The sequence below is a fragment of the Dama dama genome, chromosome 12, assembly GCF_033118175.1.
Source record: "Dama dama isolate Ldn47 chromosome 12, ASM3311817v1, whole genome shotgun sequence".
In the NCBI taxonomy this organism is placed as follows: Eukaryota; Metazoa; Chordata; class Mammalia; order Artiodactyla; family Cervidae; genus Dama; species Dama dama.
Window position 1 is genome coordinate 83,673,163 of NC_083692.1, and position 18,580 is coordinate 83,691,742.

At 37.8% G+C, this 18,580-nt stretch overlaps 1 protein-coding gene across 6 annotated transcripts in view; it reads right to left on the bottom strand.

Annotated features, from left to right (window-relative positions):
• Nucleotides 1-18,580, bottom strand: part of LRRC49 (leucine rich repeat containing 49) — a 152,662-nt gene that overhangs the window by 67,070 nt on the left and 67,012 nt on the right. For all 6 annotated transcript variants that reach the window (XM_061157950.1, XM_061157949.1, XM_061157953.1 and 3 more), the window contains one exon: nucleotides 2,476-2,623. In XM_061157950.1, the coding sequence (XP_061013933.1) occupies nucleotides 2,476-2,623 (148 nt within the window). The remainder of the gene's footprint in view (nucleotides 1-2,475; nucleotides 2,624-18,580) is intronic.

Consider the following 18,580-nt stretch of genomic DNA (forward strand, 5'->3'; position numbering starts at 1 on the left):
ATTCCAAACTGGATCATTTTGCCCCACAGAACATTCTTAATATAATTGGTAAAATGTGAATGTAGTGTGATGATTAGACACTAGCAATTATTCAATGTTTTTTCCTTGATGTTGTTGGTTATACTGTGTTTACATGAGAGAATGTCTTTGCTTGCAAGATATATCATGAAGTATTCAGAGCAGTTGGGGAACTGAGTTAGCAGCTTATTCTCAAATTGTTCAATAAAACAAAGTTCTTTGTACTGTACTTACAACTCTTCTGTAACTCTGAGATTATTTCTATTAAAATTTTTTGAATTTCTAGAATTAATAGTGGAGGAACAGATGCACAAGGATTGCTGCTCTATATTTAGCAGAAGAGCTGGCCCTCTCCCATCCCAGGGGATTTTCCTCATCTCCTTACCAAGCAAGTACATTCTAGGGAATGTACAAGGACAAGGATTACAGATAGCATTGTTTGTTCTCCCTTATTTAAGACATGAAAGTGAAAAGTGTTAATTGCTCAGTTGTGTCAGATTGTTTGCAACCCCATGGACTGTAGCCCACCAGGCTCTTCCATCCATGGAATTCACCAGGCAAGAATACTGGAGTGGATAGCTATTCCCTTCTCCAAGGGATCTTTCTGACCCAGGGATCCAACCCAGGTCTCCTGCATTGCAGGCAGATTCTTTACTGTCTGAGCCACCGGGGAAGCCAATCGATCCCTGGGTCCAGAAGAGCCCCTGGAGAAGGGAATGGCTACCCATTCTAGTATTCTTCCCTGGAAAATTCCAAGGACAGAGAAGCCTGGCGGGTTACAGTCTATGGGATCCCAAAGAGTTGGACAAGTGACTATGACTGAGCAACTCACACAACTTTTCTTTTATTTAAGGCATGGAAATGGGTAAATTTTACTCAACCAAAAAGTCTTTACTGAATATTACTACATTCTCAGCATTGTATGAGATAGAGAAAGAAAGAAAATAAACATGCATTAGAACATCTCCATGTACCAGGCAAGGAAGATGAAGAATGGCTTCTGCCCTTAAGGACCAAATACATTAGCTGAGTAGACAAGACGGACATAAATTTACTATGAGAAACACATCATATAATTACTAACTTATATAAATGGGTAAGCTTCATTTCTCACCCTGTTCATTGCAACCTCAACAGGAAGAGAGTACTAAAGACCCTTAACTAAGAAAGACAAGAAGATAAGAGCAAAAGTACAAGACAGAGTGGCCAGTATAGATCCAAACGAACTGAGAAGACAAAGAACCTTTTCTCCATGCTGGAACAAAGACAGAGGTAGAACCCTAGGAGATTCCTAGTATTTATGAACTCATCAACACTTTGCCCGTTAGCCACCTTGATGTCCATAATATCACTGAGGTAGAAACGTGAATGGCACGCACTGTGAAACCAGTGGACAGGCAATGAGTCACCTGGCAATTGAGTAAACCTGAGTGATCACTCAGAATCCACATCAGGGAATTTGCTGGCTTTCCAGTGGTTAGGACTCTGTGCTTTCACTGCCGAGGGTACAAGTTCAATCCCTGGCTGGGGAACTAAAAAACCAGAAGACACAGGATAAGGACCAAAAAAAAAAAAAAAAATCCACATAAAATAAGCACAGTCTAAAAGTAAGAAAACAGTGGAGGTTTAGGATATTTTTCTAGGTCAGAGATTATCAAACTGAGATCATTAACAGATATTTTCTGTTCCAATAAATTTGGGCTGCAACAAAACAAATTCAGGCAAGGTTCTTTATTACAGAACTTCTTAGAGGCTAAAGCATGCTTATGTGCATTGTACACCTAAAAGGAGGAGTACTATAAGCAGCATTTCACTTAGATCAGGAGCCATATCACAACTTCTACTGTGAAAAATGTCTACCATGGAGACAGAATGAATAAAAAAGGAGATACTTTGAGAAATATAGCATCGAAAGGAATAATATTAATAGCTGCATATTATGTTTCCTGGAAGATTCACATTGTTCTAAGGTTTAATACTTAATTTCACCTTGACAACAATGATACTTGTGATCCCCATTTTACTTGGAGGAAAATTAGATAGAAAGGTAAAGTAAATTGTTAAAGGTCATACAACTAGAAAATGGTCAAGGCAGGATTCAGACTCAAGCAGTCTGGCTCCAGCACCCATCTTCTTAGCCATTACACTATGTAACTTACCAATGAAATCCTCACTCATCTATTCCAAAGTAAACTGTTAGCTGGGTATTAAGCAAGAATGAAAAGCAAGCATGGTGATTAATTCAAACAGAAGGCTAGGAACTTAATTCAATGAAATTGGGAATATGGATAGGAGGTAAAAAAAAAAAAGTTTGTCATTATAATTATTTAGTATATAGTCACGATAATCCATAGATTGTTAAAAATCAGTGTTTTAAGCAAAGAATATGCACTCCAATTTCCTAGCCCATGCTAACTAAACCAATATGGCAAGCACTTGAGACGAGTTCTCACTCACTGTGATTCTCTTCATGTCTAGCTGGCGCAGCTGCATCATATTCTGAAGGATTGTGTGCTTGTACCATGACTCTTGAGCTATGGGATTGCCATCAAAAGTGATGTCTGAGAGAGAAGTGGAGTCAGCGAGGCAGCAAACACTCTCAAAACTGGAGGAGAGACAGAAAGCACTGGGTTACTGCGAGCCCTTCAAATGACACTTTGTTTTGTTTAACATACATTATTGTTTAGAACACCTTCACATTTACAGAAAAACTGAGAAGACAGTTCAGAGTTCCCACATGCTCCACACCAAGCTTCCTCTATTATTAACATCATGAATTAGCATATTTTTTACAATTAATGAATGAATATTGATATATTCTTACTAACTCAATATTTTATCCAGAGTTCTTTAGTTTTTATCTAATGCCCTTTTTCAATTCCAGGATCCCATCCAGGATACCACATCACATTTAGTTGTCAGGTCTCCTTAGGCTCCTCTTGGCTGTGACATTTTTGATAACCTTGACAGTTTTGAGGAACACTGATCTGTTATTCTGTAGGCTAACCCTGTATTGGAATTCATCTGATTTTCTTCATGATTGGGGTTACAGTACAAACTATTAATTAATATGACACCATTGTTGAAAGTTGACCCTGATCACCTGACTGAGGCAATGTTTGTCAGGCTCCTCCAATGTAAAATTACTCTTCTCTCCCCTTCTTCCCATACTGAATTCTTTGGAGGGATGTCATTATGTGCAGCTCATACTGAGGGACTGGAAGTTCAGTTTCCTCTCACTGAGGGCATAGTATCGACATAAATTAACTGGAATTCTTCCAAGGAAGATTGTCTTTTTCTTGCTTATTTATTTGTATTGGGTTTCTATTCATGGACATTTAATTTCATTCTTTGGGTTATAATCCAGTACATCTTTACTTATTTTTTATTGTTCAAATTGTTCCAGCTTTGGCCATTGGAAGCTCTCTCAGTTGGCTCCTATGTCCCTTTGACATACCCCTATTAATGTGGATTTTTTGGTTTTTCTAAGCACTTCCTTACTTTACAGCATTATAAGATTCTCTAGACACCTACTGTATATTTCCTACTCCAGTCCTAGAATCAGCCATTTCTTCAAGAAGCCAAGGTTTCCTTTATTGGGAAATGGCATTAGAAACAAAGATCTGGTGGCAAGGTGTACTATTTACTACTGGGTGTCATTTCTTTTAGGCCCTCTGATGACAGAGCAAGGAAATACATGCATGTATACCAACCTGTGTGTATATGTGTATTTTTTCTCTAACCATCCGTGTCTGTATTAAGCTAAACATGAGTTCAAACTGATGCTTCCAACTCTATCACCAAAAGGATCATTGTAACCTCTCCCCTTATCTGAAAATTCCTACTCCAACCAGGAAAAATCTGGCTCTCACCACCTCTCATCCATTTAGTTAATTATTAATTCCAGAATATATGTATAGTGGTATGAGAATTTTCAATTTGTTGTACTCCCTTGGGAAATCACTTTATTAACAAAAGCATAATGATAATGTGTAGTTCCTTTTGCATCTAGTCTTATAGACTCATTTCCAAAGTTGCTTAGGTTAGCACCTTCCCCTCCCACTCTTCCTTGCTCACACCTTCAAGAAGGTTGTTCCATACAATTACAATGTGGTTACATTCTCCTGTCATAGTCTATATTCATTTCTTCCTGAGATTCTCCAATCTCCTAAAATTATTTTTTTCATATGCATACATTAAGGTTCAATCTTTATGCTGTAAAGTTCTGTGAATTTTGACAAGCACATAATGTCATGTATCCACCAAGAAACTATCATGGACCTACAAAATTCCCCATTTAACCATCTTCCTTTATCCCTGAATCTCTAGCAACCACTGATCTTTTTACTGTCTATATAATTTTGCCTTTCCAGAATTTCACATAGTGGGAACTATACAGTTTACAGCCTTTTCAGACAGATTTCTTTTACTTAGCAGTATGCAATTAAGGTTCATCCGTATCTTTTTGTGGCTTCATAGTTTCTTTAAAAAAAAAAAATCACTCAGTAATCATATTCCATTTTCTGGCTGTATCACAGTTTGTTTGTCCATTCATCTATTGAAAATATCTTGGTTACTTCCAGTTTTCAGTGACTATGAATAAAGTGGCTATAAATATTCATCTTCAGGTGTTTGTGTGAACGTAAATACTCATCTCAATTGGGTAAATACTCAACAGTGCAATTGCTGGATTGTACAGTAAAACTATGTTTAGCTTTGTAAGAAACTGCCAAATTGTTTTCCAAAGTAGCTGTACCATCTTGAATTCCTAGTGGCTCTATAGTCTTACCAGCATTTCATAATTGTAAGTCTTTTCTTAATTTTAGCCATTCCAATATGTGTTCAGTGATCTCACAGTTTTAACATACAACTCCCAAAGGACAAAGATGTTGGCATTTTTTCATATGCATATTTGCTATCTGTATACCTTCTTTGCATTTTCAGTTCTTGGGTCCCTTTGTATTTGTTTCCTTATTGCCAAATTTTAAGAGTTTTTTTTTTTCTTATATCATGAATATGTCTTTTATCAGAATATATTTTGAAATATTTCTCCCAGTCTGACATCTTTTCATTTTCTTAATTGTGTCTTTCACATGGCATAACTTTTTAATTTTAATATGTCCAACTTATCAATCTCCTTTTTTATGGATCATAATTTTGGTGTTGTATCTAAAAACCTACCAAACCCAAGGGTGCCTAGATTTTCTCTTGAGTATTCTTCTAGAAGTTCAATAGTTTTTTGTCTTATATTTAGGTATAATCCACTTTGAGTTAATTTTGCAATAGGTATAAGGTCTACGTCTAGATTCATTTTTAGATGAATACTCAATTCTCACAGTGCCATTTATTGAAAGGACTATTCTTTCTCTACTGAATTGCCTATGCTCCTTTATCAAAGTTCACTTGACTATATTTGTGTGGGTATATTTTTGGACCTTCTATTCTTTCACCAACACTGTGCTTGTCTGGATTATACTGTATCTTTATAGTAAGTCCTGAAATAGGACAGTATCAGTCCTTCAACTCTGTTCTTTTTCAGCATCGTGTTCCTGTTCTAGGTCTTAGCTTTCCCATATAATTTGTAGAATCCATTTGTCAATATCTGCTTGCTGATATTGTAATCAGGACTTCCATTTTTTTTATTAAGTTATAGGTGACATATAATATTGTATTAACTTCAGGTATGCACATGATTCAGTATTTGTATATATTGTATAATGGTCACCATTACTAACTAGCATTAACATCCATCACCATACATAGTTACAGAATATTTTTTTCTTGTGATGAGAACTTTTAAGATCTATTCTCCTGGCAATCTTCAAATATGCAACAAATTATCATTAACTATAGTCGACATGCTGCACATTACATCCCCATGACTTATTTATTTTATAACTGGAAGTTGTACCTTTTGACCCCCTTCACCCATTTCACCAACACCTCACCCTTTGCCTCTGGCCACCACCAATCTGTTTTTTATATATGAGCTTAATGTTTTATTTTTCAGATTCCACATATAAGTGAGTTCATATTTGTCTTTCTGACTTATTTCATAATGCCCTCAGGGTCCACCCACACAGTTGCAAATGGCAAAATCTCATTCTTTCTTATGACTGAATAATATTCCATTGTGCACATGTGTGTAATATTCTCTTTATCCATTTAACCATAAATTGACACTTAGATTGTTTCCATATCTTGACTACTGTAAATAATGCTTCAGTGAACACTGGAGTGCCTACATATTTTCAAGTTAATATTTTCATTTTCTTCAGATAAATATGCAGAAGATTTGCTGGATCAATAGTAGTTTTATTTTGAATTTTTTCAGGGCTCATTTTTTAAAAGAAGCAAATAATCACTTTTCTAAATAATACCTCAAAGCAGACTGATAAATCTCAATTATATTAGAATCACTCTCTTTAATGACTAGTCAAATAACTAATATAAGTTAAAGTCATTCATTCACGTCCGACTCAGTGACTTCATGGAGTGTAGCCTGCCAGGCTCCTCTGTACATGGAATTCTCCAGGCAAGAATACTGGAGTGGGTAGCCATTCCCTTCTCCAGGGGATCTTCCCAACCCAGGGATCGAACCCAGGTCTCCTGCATTGCAGGCAGATTCTTTGCCGTCTGAGCCAACACAGAAGCCCATAAACAGGCCTAAAAGCACTTTAGGACTACTTTACTTATTTAGGAACTATATTAAATATCTTTCTGTGTTAAGAAAAGCTAGAGGATTAGAGTATTAATGGTATAGAAACTAACCTATATGCTTAGCAACTAAGGTTAGATAATATCTATAACAAAAATAAAGTTTTTATTATATTACTTATTGTCGTATTTAAATATTTCTTCTGTATTTTCCTCCCATTCAAGGTAGAGATATTCTGCTATCAATATTTTACCTCAGAGTTTATCTATACCAGTCTAAAAGGTAAATCTCATAATTCATAAACACATTTAGTTTTTTAAGACATGGTTAGAGAATCAGGGAAGACACTTTTTAAAAGGCTAGTATATGCAAATGAATATGAGTGTTCATGAATTTAGACATAATAATCACTTTGAACATAAGTAAACTTGAATAAACATTGCAATTTTTCCTACCTGGCATTGATAAATTTTTTTCATAAATATAAAATATCTCATAACAATTTATAGTGTTTGAAATGAATGTTGAAAGATGCTTCTCACCTTCCCTTGTAGCTTTTAACATACAGCTAGAGTCAAATAAAATGCTCTAAGTAACTTTAAAACTGAAACATAAGGCAAACTTATTTCTTTCACATTGTTAAGTGAACTAAGTCTTCACCTTCCCTTCACAAATCTGAATTCTCCATGTATATTTCATACCTTATTAAGTCATCAAGTCAGTTACCACTGTGAGCCAGGCCCTTACTTAGAAACTGATGGCTGAGTTTAGTTTCTTAAGGAACATCCATACTGTTATGGACTCTACAAAAATGGTAGTAATGAACCTATTTTCATGGCAGGAATAGAGGTATAGATGTAGAGAACAGACTTGCAGGGGGAGGTGAGGTGGGATGAATGGAAAGAATAGCGTTAACATATACACGCTATCATGTGTGAAACAGACAGTGGGCAGCTGTTATATAGCTCAGGGAGCTCAGCTCAGTGTTCTGTGATGACCTAGAGAGTCGGGATGGGGGCTGTGGGAGGAGGCTTAAGACATCAGGGATATATGTACACGTGTGGCTGATTCACTTCATTATACAGCAGAAACCAATACAATATTATAAAGCAATTATATTCCAATAAAGAAAAAGAAATTGATGATTGTGAAGGGGAAATGTGAAGGGTCATCAAGGGATTTGAAGCAAAGCAGGGGGATTAATATTACTAGAATAATCATAAGTTAGTAACATTAGGGAAGGCATAAAGAAAAAAGAGTTGAAAAGTGAAAAGCCAGTTATAAAGTAGATTGTAGTAAGTAACAGAGGTGAAAAAAGTAAGGGTCAAACATATCATATTAAGGCAGTAGCTATGAGAATAAAGAGGCAGGAATAGGTTAAATAGAAATTCAGAGTGAAGTATAAACAGAAATGAATAATTATTTGAATGTGAAGAAGAAAGGAATCTAGAATAACATTCAGGTTTCTCTCTTAGGTTAAGGATTGAGGTAGTGGTTACAAGGATGTATACTTTGTAAAGATTCACGGAACATTACACTTAAAGTGGGTGTATTTTATGACATGTAGATTACATCTCAACACATCGATTTACAAAGAAACTTAAAGTATTAGAAAGCCATGTTTGACAGATCACCTGTCATGTCTCATCTCTCCTTTATCAGGAACACTATGCTACACTGGTGGTCAGTGGCTAATAGAATATATTTCATAAAGTCTTTCATTAAGTTTTCCTCCAACTGCCACAGGATGGGATAACTTATTTCACCATTAAGATACTAATTAATGAGCAACAGAGCTAGTCTATGCTGACGAGCAATTTTTTTCCAATGGCCCAGCATATCTGAAAAGAATTAACTCTAAGTTATGACCTGATAAGACTGCTGTGACCTGATATCTGTCACTAATTAGGGAGATGCACTGAAAAGTAGAAATAATACGTCCAGAAGCACAGACAAACTGGAAAATTTCACTCACTGAGGTACATTCTAAATGTACTGTTATTTACTATTTATTTTCAAGCTGGACTGCAGAGAGTCCATGATTTATTCCTTATGCAGGTATAATTTTAAACTAAAATGAGTATAACTCTTCCTAGCTCTATCTCTCAAGTATTCCCCTGGAGAATGAAATTAGTCTAATAATTTCTAATGAGTGTTGTTAAACACAAAGCTTAATTGAAGGCAAAAGGAGAAGGGGGCAGCAGAGGATAAGATGGTTAGATAGCATGACTGGCTCAATGGACACGAATTTAAGCAAACTCCAGAAGACGGTGGAGGACAGAAGAGCCTGGTGTGTTACTTCCATGGAGTAGCAAAGAGTTGGACATGACTGACGGAATGACAACAACATACAAAACCTAATGACAAAACACAAGACAAAACAATCTCTTCAGTGAAATCTAACACTATAAGGCATGTTAGTGAAAACAGGAAAAAATCAGTATGCCCAGTAAATGTCATCAGGAAGCACTTCACAGGTCCAGAAGACCTATTGATGCCCATCTGGCTTATGTCTGTAATTCAAGCACAACCAAAAAGGCACCAGGAATGGGAAAATCATTGCGATCCTTAGCAGGTACTTTTCCTGGCAATCCTTCCCAGATCAGCAGCTAGTATTGACACCCAGAATGAAGACTTTATGCTTTGAATAATTTTATTAAAGTAAAAATAGATTCATATTTGATCCAGAAGATTCCTTACAAAATTTCATTTCCATCTGCAAGGCATTTGACCAATAAACATGCCAGACATTCCTAGAAACATTGACAAAGGGCACATGATTTTAAAGACATTCTCTAATCAAATAAAACAAGACTCCTTAAGTACAAACACAGGCTAATGAAGAGCTATATTCTACCTAGCCAAAGAAAGTCTGAATCAGATTGTTAAAAAACAAAAACACTTGGAAAAACAACAGTAAGTATAGTGGAGTAGTACTGGCTTTTAAGGACAGTCTCTCCTTTTTAAACAACACTCAGCTGCTTGTCTCTTCAAAGTACCAAGAGTGGAAAAGTTTTGGTCCAAAGGCTGACATTTAACTCATAGTTTGACTTTAATCTTTTTCCAGATTACTCATACATTTGTTCTTCCCCTAGCAGTCTCCTCCCAATGCCACATCTGCTTCCTATCTGCTAAAGAACCTATAGAGGAACAATCTGTCCCTACTGACCAAAACTTACATCTCAAAAGGAAAATAAACTATTTCAGCCCATTTTATGCTTGCTTAATAGAGAAAAAACAAAATTTCCGTATATGCATGTATACAACATAGTAGGAATTCCTCAATGCCAGTCAAATTTCTCTAATTAGAAAGTTCTCTCCCGAAAGTAAGATAGGTACACTAATAAAAGAGGTTTCACTCTTTCAAACCAATGAAATACCATGTACTCTGTGATAACCTTAATGAAAAGCTCACTTGTTTTATACTGATCATTGAGAATTTTACTGAATAGTTTCTACGTGTCTAGCAGGATAAAATGAAATAGAACAAATAAAATAGAATAAATCAAGTGTACTCACAAGGACTTAAATATACACAGTTAATAAACATAAATATCAATAAGATAGATCAATAAGATAGAAAGATCAATAAGATAACTAAGTGCTAAAGAATGAAGGACAGTTAAAGAAAGGGGCACACAATGACAGTGTATTTCTGATAAAATGATGAACTAAGTTTGTAGACTCAGGCTGTTGCTAAAAACAATTAAAAATATAAATATGTTTTAAACAACTAAAAATAAAATATATTCTTAAAATCTTCTCAAATGCATCCATGACCTGCTAAAAAATACATAAGAACTACAAAGGCAAAAAAAAAAGAAAAAGTAAAGGTAGGAAGCCAGAAAGGTAAGCAGAATGTTGAAACTGACCTTTTTGGTATGAGGGCACTTAGTGAACACAGTCGGAGAAGGCAATGGCACCCCACTCCAGTACTCTTGCCTGGAAAACCCCATGGATGGAGGAGTCTGGTAGGCTACGGTCCATGGGGTCACTAAGAGTCAGACATGACTGAGTGACTTCACTTTGACTTTTCACTTTCACACGTTGGAGAAGGAAATGGCAACCCACTCCAGTGTTCTTGCCTGGAGAATCCCAGGGATGGAGGAGCCTGGTGGGCTGCCATCTATGGGGTCACACAGAGTCGGACACGACTGAAGTGACTCAGCAGCAGCAGCAGTGAACACAGTGAATCTGAGCTTCAGCTTTCATGATCTTTAAAGCTGGAGGACAGAAGACAAATCCCAGGGGCCACCCAAGTTGGAGAGTCTACCTGGAGACTTGTCCATAACCTTGAGACCCCAGGGGCTTCCCTGATGGCTCAGACGGTAAAGAATCTGCCTACAGTGCAGGAGATCCAGGTTTGATCCCTGGGTCAGAAGATCCCCTGGAGAAGGGAATGGCAACCCACTCCAGTTTTCTTGCCTCAAGAATTCCATGGACAGAGGAGACTGGTGGGCTACAGTTCATGGGGTAGCAAAGAATCAGACACAACTAAGTCACATATACACTGAGACCCCAACACCTAGGGTCTCAAAATGTGTTACAAACTTTTCTATCCACTACCCCAGGAATATCACTTACACTTGGGGCTAAGGTGAGGATGGAAATTCTTCCCTGGTTACTTGTAACCACAAACCACATTTGCAACCTGAATCCACACTAAATGGGTGGTCTAAAATATTTCAAGAGGAGAAGCGATATTTTGAAGAAGTCGAAGGCTTGTTATGCCTATAGGCATCTGACATAAATAAAACTTCTCCATGGAGAAATCTACCTTTAAACAAGACCTCAAAGAATTCCCAAAGACAAGATAAATAAACAGTTCACAGTTCAAAAGGAAATAAAGCACTCTAACAGCCAGCAAAAACAATAGGTGACACTATCAAACTGGTGACTTCATATAAAATAATCATCAAACAGAATATAAAAATTACAATATATTTTAAGAAATAAAAACAAATTTGAAAACATGAGTAAACTCCAAGAAGATCTGAAAAAGCACAGATCTTCTAGAGGTAATTTTTAAAATTTTTATTTAAATAAAAAAATTTTTTAATTTAAATAAAAAAGTCAAAGGCAGGGGATTGGAGATAAAGGGAGTCAAGCATTTGCCCTATCTTTCCTGCACAAATTGTTCTTCAAGGTAACCAGAAAGTTAGTAAAAGTTTTCTTTAAAGAAGAAACATAGATTTTAAAATGAAGAATGACAGAATATCATCATTTTGTAATCCCTAAAGAAATAATCCAGTGGTCATGTATGGATGTGAGAGTTGGACTGTGAAGAAAGCTGAGCGCCGAAAAATTGATGCTTTTGAACTGTGGTGTTGGAGAAGACTCTTGGGAGTCCCTTGGACTGCAAGGAGATCCAACCAGTCCATCCTAAAGGAGATCAGTCCTGGGTGTTCATTGGAAGGACTGATGCTGAAGCTGAAACTCCCAATACTTTGGCCACCTCATGCGAAGAGCTGACTCATCTGAAAAGACCCTGATGCTGGTAGGGACTGGGGGCAGGAGGAGAAGGGGACGACAGAGGATGAGATGGCTGGATGGCATCACCAACTCGATGGACATGAGTTTGAGTTAGCTCCGGGAGTTGGTGGTGGACAGGGACGCCTGGCATCCTGCAATTCATGGGGTTGCAAAGAGTTGGACACGACTGAGCAACCGAACTGAACTGAACTGAAAGAAATAATGGATCCAGACAACAATCATCAATGACTACTAAAATACTTAAGCAAAAAGATGATGAGGAACTTTATTAAAACTGATTATTGCTGAACCTAATAATCGGTTTTAATATTACAGTAAGCAAAACTAACACATATTCTTTTCATATATATTTTTTTCTCCATTTTCTTTCACTTTCCTGTTTCTTTTGGTGCTCCATAATAGGTAAACATCTAGGTTTGATATATGTTAATTAATGTTAGTCACTAGAATTTTTAGTGCATGATGGTGATAAGGGTTCTTAGAAATGAATTGTTCAAAAGAATCTCAAGATATCTTCTAATAATAAGTCACTATACTTTTCTCATGATGGAAAAAAGTTTTCACATAGCATGAAAAAGAATTCCAAATTTCCCTTGGGGGAAACTATTAAAATAGTTTAACCTATCCATCACAACATTTAAAAGATTTTAATAACTTGAGAAGATAAAGGGACAACAGAGAGAAATAAATAGAAGGCCATGGATAAAGTCAAAAGGAAAGTGAAAAGGAGAAGGTAGAGAGTTAAAGAGTTAACAGATGTAATACAGAAAAATGTTAAACTGTTTTTTTACATATCTTTTGTTACAATAATGCCACTGACAACAGTTCGATCAAGAGAATATTTATTATGTCTGCCTGCACTTGACTGACAGAGACACTAGCCCAGAGTTGAGTGTCTCAAAATTGCAGATGACAATTTTATTAGTTTTCTCAAGGCTACAGTGATCATTTTCTAGCAGTAAAATGAAAAAGGGAAAGACACATCCAACTGAATGCAGAGTTCCAGACAAGAGCAAGGAGAGATAAGCAAAGAAATAGAGGAAAACAACAGAACAGGAAAGATGAGAGCTCTCTTTAAGAAAACTGGAGTTACCAACGACCATTTCATACAAAGATAGGCACAATAAAGGACAAAAATGGCAAGGACATAACAGAAGCAGAAGAGATTAAGAAAAAGTGGCAAGAATACACAGAAGAACTATACAAAAAAGCTCTTAATGACTCAGTTAACCATGACGATGTGGTCACTCACCTAGAGCCAGATATCCTGGAGTGGGAAGTCAAGTAAGCCTTAGGAAGCATCACTACTAACAAAGTTAGTGGAGGTGATGGAACTATAGACGAGTTATTTCAAATGCTAAAAGATGATGCTCTTAAAGTGCTGCACTCAACATGCCAGCAAATTTGGAAAATTCAGCAATGGCCACAGGACTAGAAAAGGTCAGTTTTCAGTCCAATCCCAAAGAAGGGCAATGCCAAAAAATGTTCAAACTACCATACTATTGTGCTCACTTCACATGCTAGCAAGGTAATGCTGAAAATCCTCCAAGCTAGGCTTCAACAGTACTTGAACCAAGAATTTCCAGATGTACAGCTGGATTTAGAAAAGGCAGAGGCAACAGAGATCAAATAGCCGACATCTGTTGGATCATAGAAAAAACAAGGGAATTCCAGAAAAACATTTATTTCTGCTTCCATGACTACGCCAAAACCTTTGTGCAGATCACAACAAACTGGAAAATTCAAAAGAAACGGGAATACCAAGCCACCTGACCTGCCTCCTGTGAAACCTGTATGCAGGTCAAGAAGCAACAGTTAGAACTAGACATGGAACAATGGACTGCTTCAAGATTGGGAAAGGAGTACGTCAAGGCTGCATATTGTCACCGGGCTTATTTAACTTAGATGCAAAGTACATGATGAGAAATGCCAGGCTGGATGAATCCCAAGCTGGAATCAAGACTGTCGGGAGAAGTAGCAACAACCTCAGATATGCAGATGGTATCACCCTTATGGCAGAAGGTAAAGAGGAACTAAAGAGCCTCTTAATGAGGGTGAAAGAGGAGAGTGAAAAAGCTGGCTTAAAATTCAACATACAAAAAACTAAGATCATGGCATCCGATCCCATCACTTTATGGCAAACAGATAGGGAAAAAATGGAAACAGTGGCAGATTTTATTTTCTTGTGCTCTAAAATCACTGCAGACAGTGACAGCAGCCATGAAATTAAAAGATGCTTGCCCCTTGGAAGAAAAGCTATGACAAACATAGACAACCTATTAAAAAGCAGAGACAACAATTTGCAGACAAAGGTTCAGTTCAATTCAGTTCAGTCGCTCAGTTGTGTCTGACTCTTTGCGACCCCATGAATCGCAGCACGCCAGGCCTCCCTGTTCACCACCAACTCCCGGAGCTTACTCAAACTCATGTCCATCAAGTCAGTGATGACATCCAGCCATCTCATCCTCTGTCGTCCCCTTCTCCTCCTGCCCCCAATCCCTACCAGTATCAGGGTCTTTTCCAATGAGTCAACTCTTCGCATCAGGTGGCCAAAGTATTGGAGTTTCAGTTTCAGCATCAGTCCTTCCAATGAACACCCAGAACTGATCTCCTTCAGGATGGACTGGTTGGATCTCCTTGTAGTCCAAGGGACTCTCAAGAGTCTTCTCCAACACCACAGTTCAAAAGCATCAATTTTTCGGCGCTCAGCTTTCTTCACAGTCCAACTCTCACGTCCATACATGACCACTGGAAAAACTATAGCCTTGACTAGACGGACCTTTGTTGGCAAGGTAATGTCTCTGCTTTTTCATATGCTATCTAGGTTCGTCATAACTTTCCTTCCAAGGAGTAAGCGTCTTTTAATTTCATGGCTTCAATCACCATCTGCAATGATTTTGGAGCCCAAAAAGTAAAGTCTGTCAGTGTTTCTACTTTTTCCCCATCTATTTCCCATGAAGTGATGGGACCAGATGCCATGATCTTAGTTTTCTGAATGTTGAGCTTTAAGCCAACTTTTTCACTCTCCTCTTTCACCTTCATCAAGAGGCTTTTTTGTTCCTCTTCACTTTCTGCCATCAGGGTGGTGTCATCTGCATATCTGAGGTTACTGATATTTCTCCTGGCAACCTTGATTCCAGTTTGTGCTTCTTCCAACCCAGCATTTCTCATGGTGTATTTTGCATATAAGTTAAACAAGGAGGGTGACAATATACAGCCTTGACGTACTCTTTTTCCTCTTTGGAACCAGTCTGTTGTTCCATACCCAGTTCTAACTGTTGCTTCCTGACCTGCATATAGGTTTCTCAAGAGGGAAGTCAGGTGGTCTGGTATTCCCATCTCTTTCAGAATTTTCCACAGTTTATTGTGATCCACACAGTCAAAGGCTTTGGCATAGTCAATAAAGCAGAAATAGATGTTTTTCTGGAACTATCTTGCTTTTTCAATGATCCAGCAGATGTTGGCAATTTGATCTCTGGTTCCTCTGCCTTTTCTAAAACCAGCTTGAACATCTGGAATTTCATGGTTCACGTATTGCTGAAGCCTGGCTTGGAGAATTTTGAGCATTACTTTACTAGTGTGTGAGATGAGTGCAATTGTGTGGTAGTTTGAACATTCCTTGGAATTGCCTTTCTTTGAGACTGGGATGAAAACTGACCTTTTCCAGTCCTGTGGCCACTGCTGAGTTTTCCAAATTTGCTGGCATATTGAGTGCAGCACCTTCACAGCATCATCTTTCAAGATTTGAAATAGCTCAACTGGAATTCCATCACCTCCACTAGCTTTGTTTGTAGTGATGCTTCCTAAGGCCCACCTGACTTCACATTCCAGGATGTCTGGCTATAGGTGAGTGATCACACCATTGTGATTACCTGGGTCGTGAAGATCTTTTTTGTACAGTTCTTCTGTGTATTCTTGCCATCTCTTCTTAATGTCTTCTGCTTCTGTTAGGTCCATACCATTTCTGTCCTTTATCGAACCCATCTTTGCATGGAATGTTCCCTTGGTATCTAATTTTCCTGAAGAGATCTCTAGTCTTTCCCAATCTGTAGTTTTCCTCTATTTCTTTGCATTGATCACTGAGGAAGGCTTTCTTATCTCTCCTTCCTATTCTTTGGAACTGTGCATTCAAATGGGAATATCTTTCCTTTTCATTTCTCTTCTTTTCACAGCTATTTGTAAGGCCTCCTCAGACAACCATTTTGCCTTTTTGCATTTCTTTTCCATGGGGATGGTCTTGATCCCTGTCTCCTGTACAATATCATGAACCTCTGTCCATAGTTTATCAGGTACTTTGTCTATCAGATCTAGTCCCTTAAATCTACTTCTCACTTCCACTGTATAGTTATAAGGGATTTGATTTAGGTCGTACCTGAATGGTCTAGTGGTTTTCCCTACTTTCTTCAAATTAAGTCTGAATTTGACAATAAGGAGTTCATGATCTGAGCCACAGTCAGCTCCTGGTCTTGTTTCTGCTGACTGTATACAGTTTCTCCATTTTTGGCTGCAAAGAATACAATCAATCTGATTTTGGTGTTGACCATCTGGTGATGTCCACGTGTAGAGTCTTCTCTTGTGTTGTTGGAAGAGGGTGTTATACATATAGTCAAAGCTATGGTTTTTCCAGTAGTCATGTACAGATGTGAGAGTTGGACCATAAAGAAGGCTGAGTGCCAAACAATCGATGACTTTGAACTGTGTTGTTGGAGAAGACTCTTGAGAGTCCCTTGGACAGTAAAGTGATCAAACCAGTAAGTCCTAAAAGGAAATCAACCCTGAATATTCAATAGGAAGATGCTGAAGCTGAAGCGTCAATACTTTGGCCACCTGATTCGAAGAACTGACTCATTGGAAAAGACCCTGATGCTGGAAAAGATTGAGAGCAAGAGGAGAAAGGGGTGGGAAGGGATGAGATAAATGTTTAGATAACATCACTGACTCAATGGCCATGAGTTTGAGCCAACTCTGGGAGATAGTAAAGAACAGGGAAGCCTGGCCTGCTGCTCCATGGGGTCACAAAGAGTTGGACACAACTTAGTGAATAAACAACAACAAAAAAGAAAAACCAAAAACATAGCTTCTGTCTCAGGTGATTTACAGTTACTCTGATTACTGAGGGTAGATTTCAGGACCTGGTAATGTTTTTGCAATGCTAATTTGTGACACTAAAATCAAATTTAAAATGACAAAGAAAGCTCTTAATGACATATTTTCTTTTACTGAATTGATATGTGAATGAAAATAAGCCTACTTAAATTTACAAAAGAAAAAAGGATTCTTTGCTATCTCAAAATAAGATAATTCTAAAAGACAAGCTCATTTTAGTCACTTTCAACCTTTATATTATTTACTAATTATATAAGCTATGAAGCAGGTTAAATAATATCCCCATATACAAAGAGACCTAAATTCAGCACTGAGTAAGTAAGCAGCTCTCTGAGAAAACAACAAGAACCTGATGTAGCATTTGCCAATTTCCATGGTGTACATATTTCCAACATGGCCAATTTCAAGCTAAGAGGATGATGTTGCTGAGGTGATGAGATGCACATAAATTGTTCTAGCGAGCCAGTATAAGCTGCCTGCAGCACGGCACTGCAGACCAAGTTCCTCTTTTACAGTTAGTGGAAGTGAGGCAGGAGATAGATGTGTCCCCTCAAGGTAAAGCAGTTGGAGATTCATTCTCTATGGAGGGAAACTCCAAGAAGATAACAGCAAGGTAATTAAGGAAGAAGACTGGGCCCTGCCTGGACCACATATCTCTCACTCCTGAAGTTAGGAGACCTCCCCAACCACACATGCGCAGAAAAGGCTCCTTGCAGGCCAAAGGGGAACCAATGTCAAGGGACATTCTATCCAGATACCTTGCAGTAAGATCCATCTTGGCTAAGAGATGCATGCACTCACATGGAAGGATCTTGAGATATACCAAATACAGACTGTGAACCAGGTAAAACAAAATGACTGGCCAAAGGAAAACTGGAAGAAATAGCCCATATAAGTGATTTAAACTGCCATGCAGGGGCGTCTCAGGACTCTCCTTCTGAGTCTGCCCGTGTGCCTATCCACACATATTGTATTCTTTTTCCTCTTAATAAACACTTATTTCACTGCTTTTTGTCTTTGTGGAAATTCTTTTCTGCAAAGCCAAAGGGCCAGGCCTTGTCACTGACCACTGGTCTAGCGGCTAGGATCTGGTGCTTTCACTGCCATGACCCAGCCTCAGTCTCTGGTTGGGAACCCAAGCGCTGCTCCAAGCAGTTGCAGGCTAAGGCCACCCGAGATCATTCTATCATGAAGTGATTTTGTTTTTGGAGGAACTTCCTCCTAATGATGGTTTTACAATATTTTTGAACTTTTTATCAACATACAATACACAGAAAGACTACAAATCACAAGTATACAGTTTGA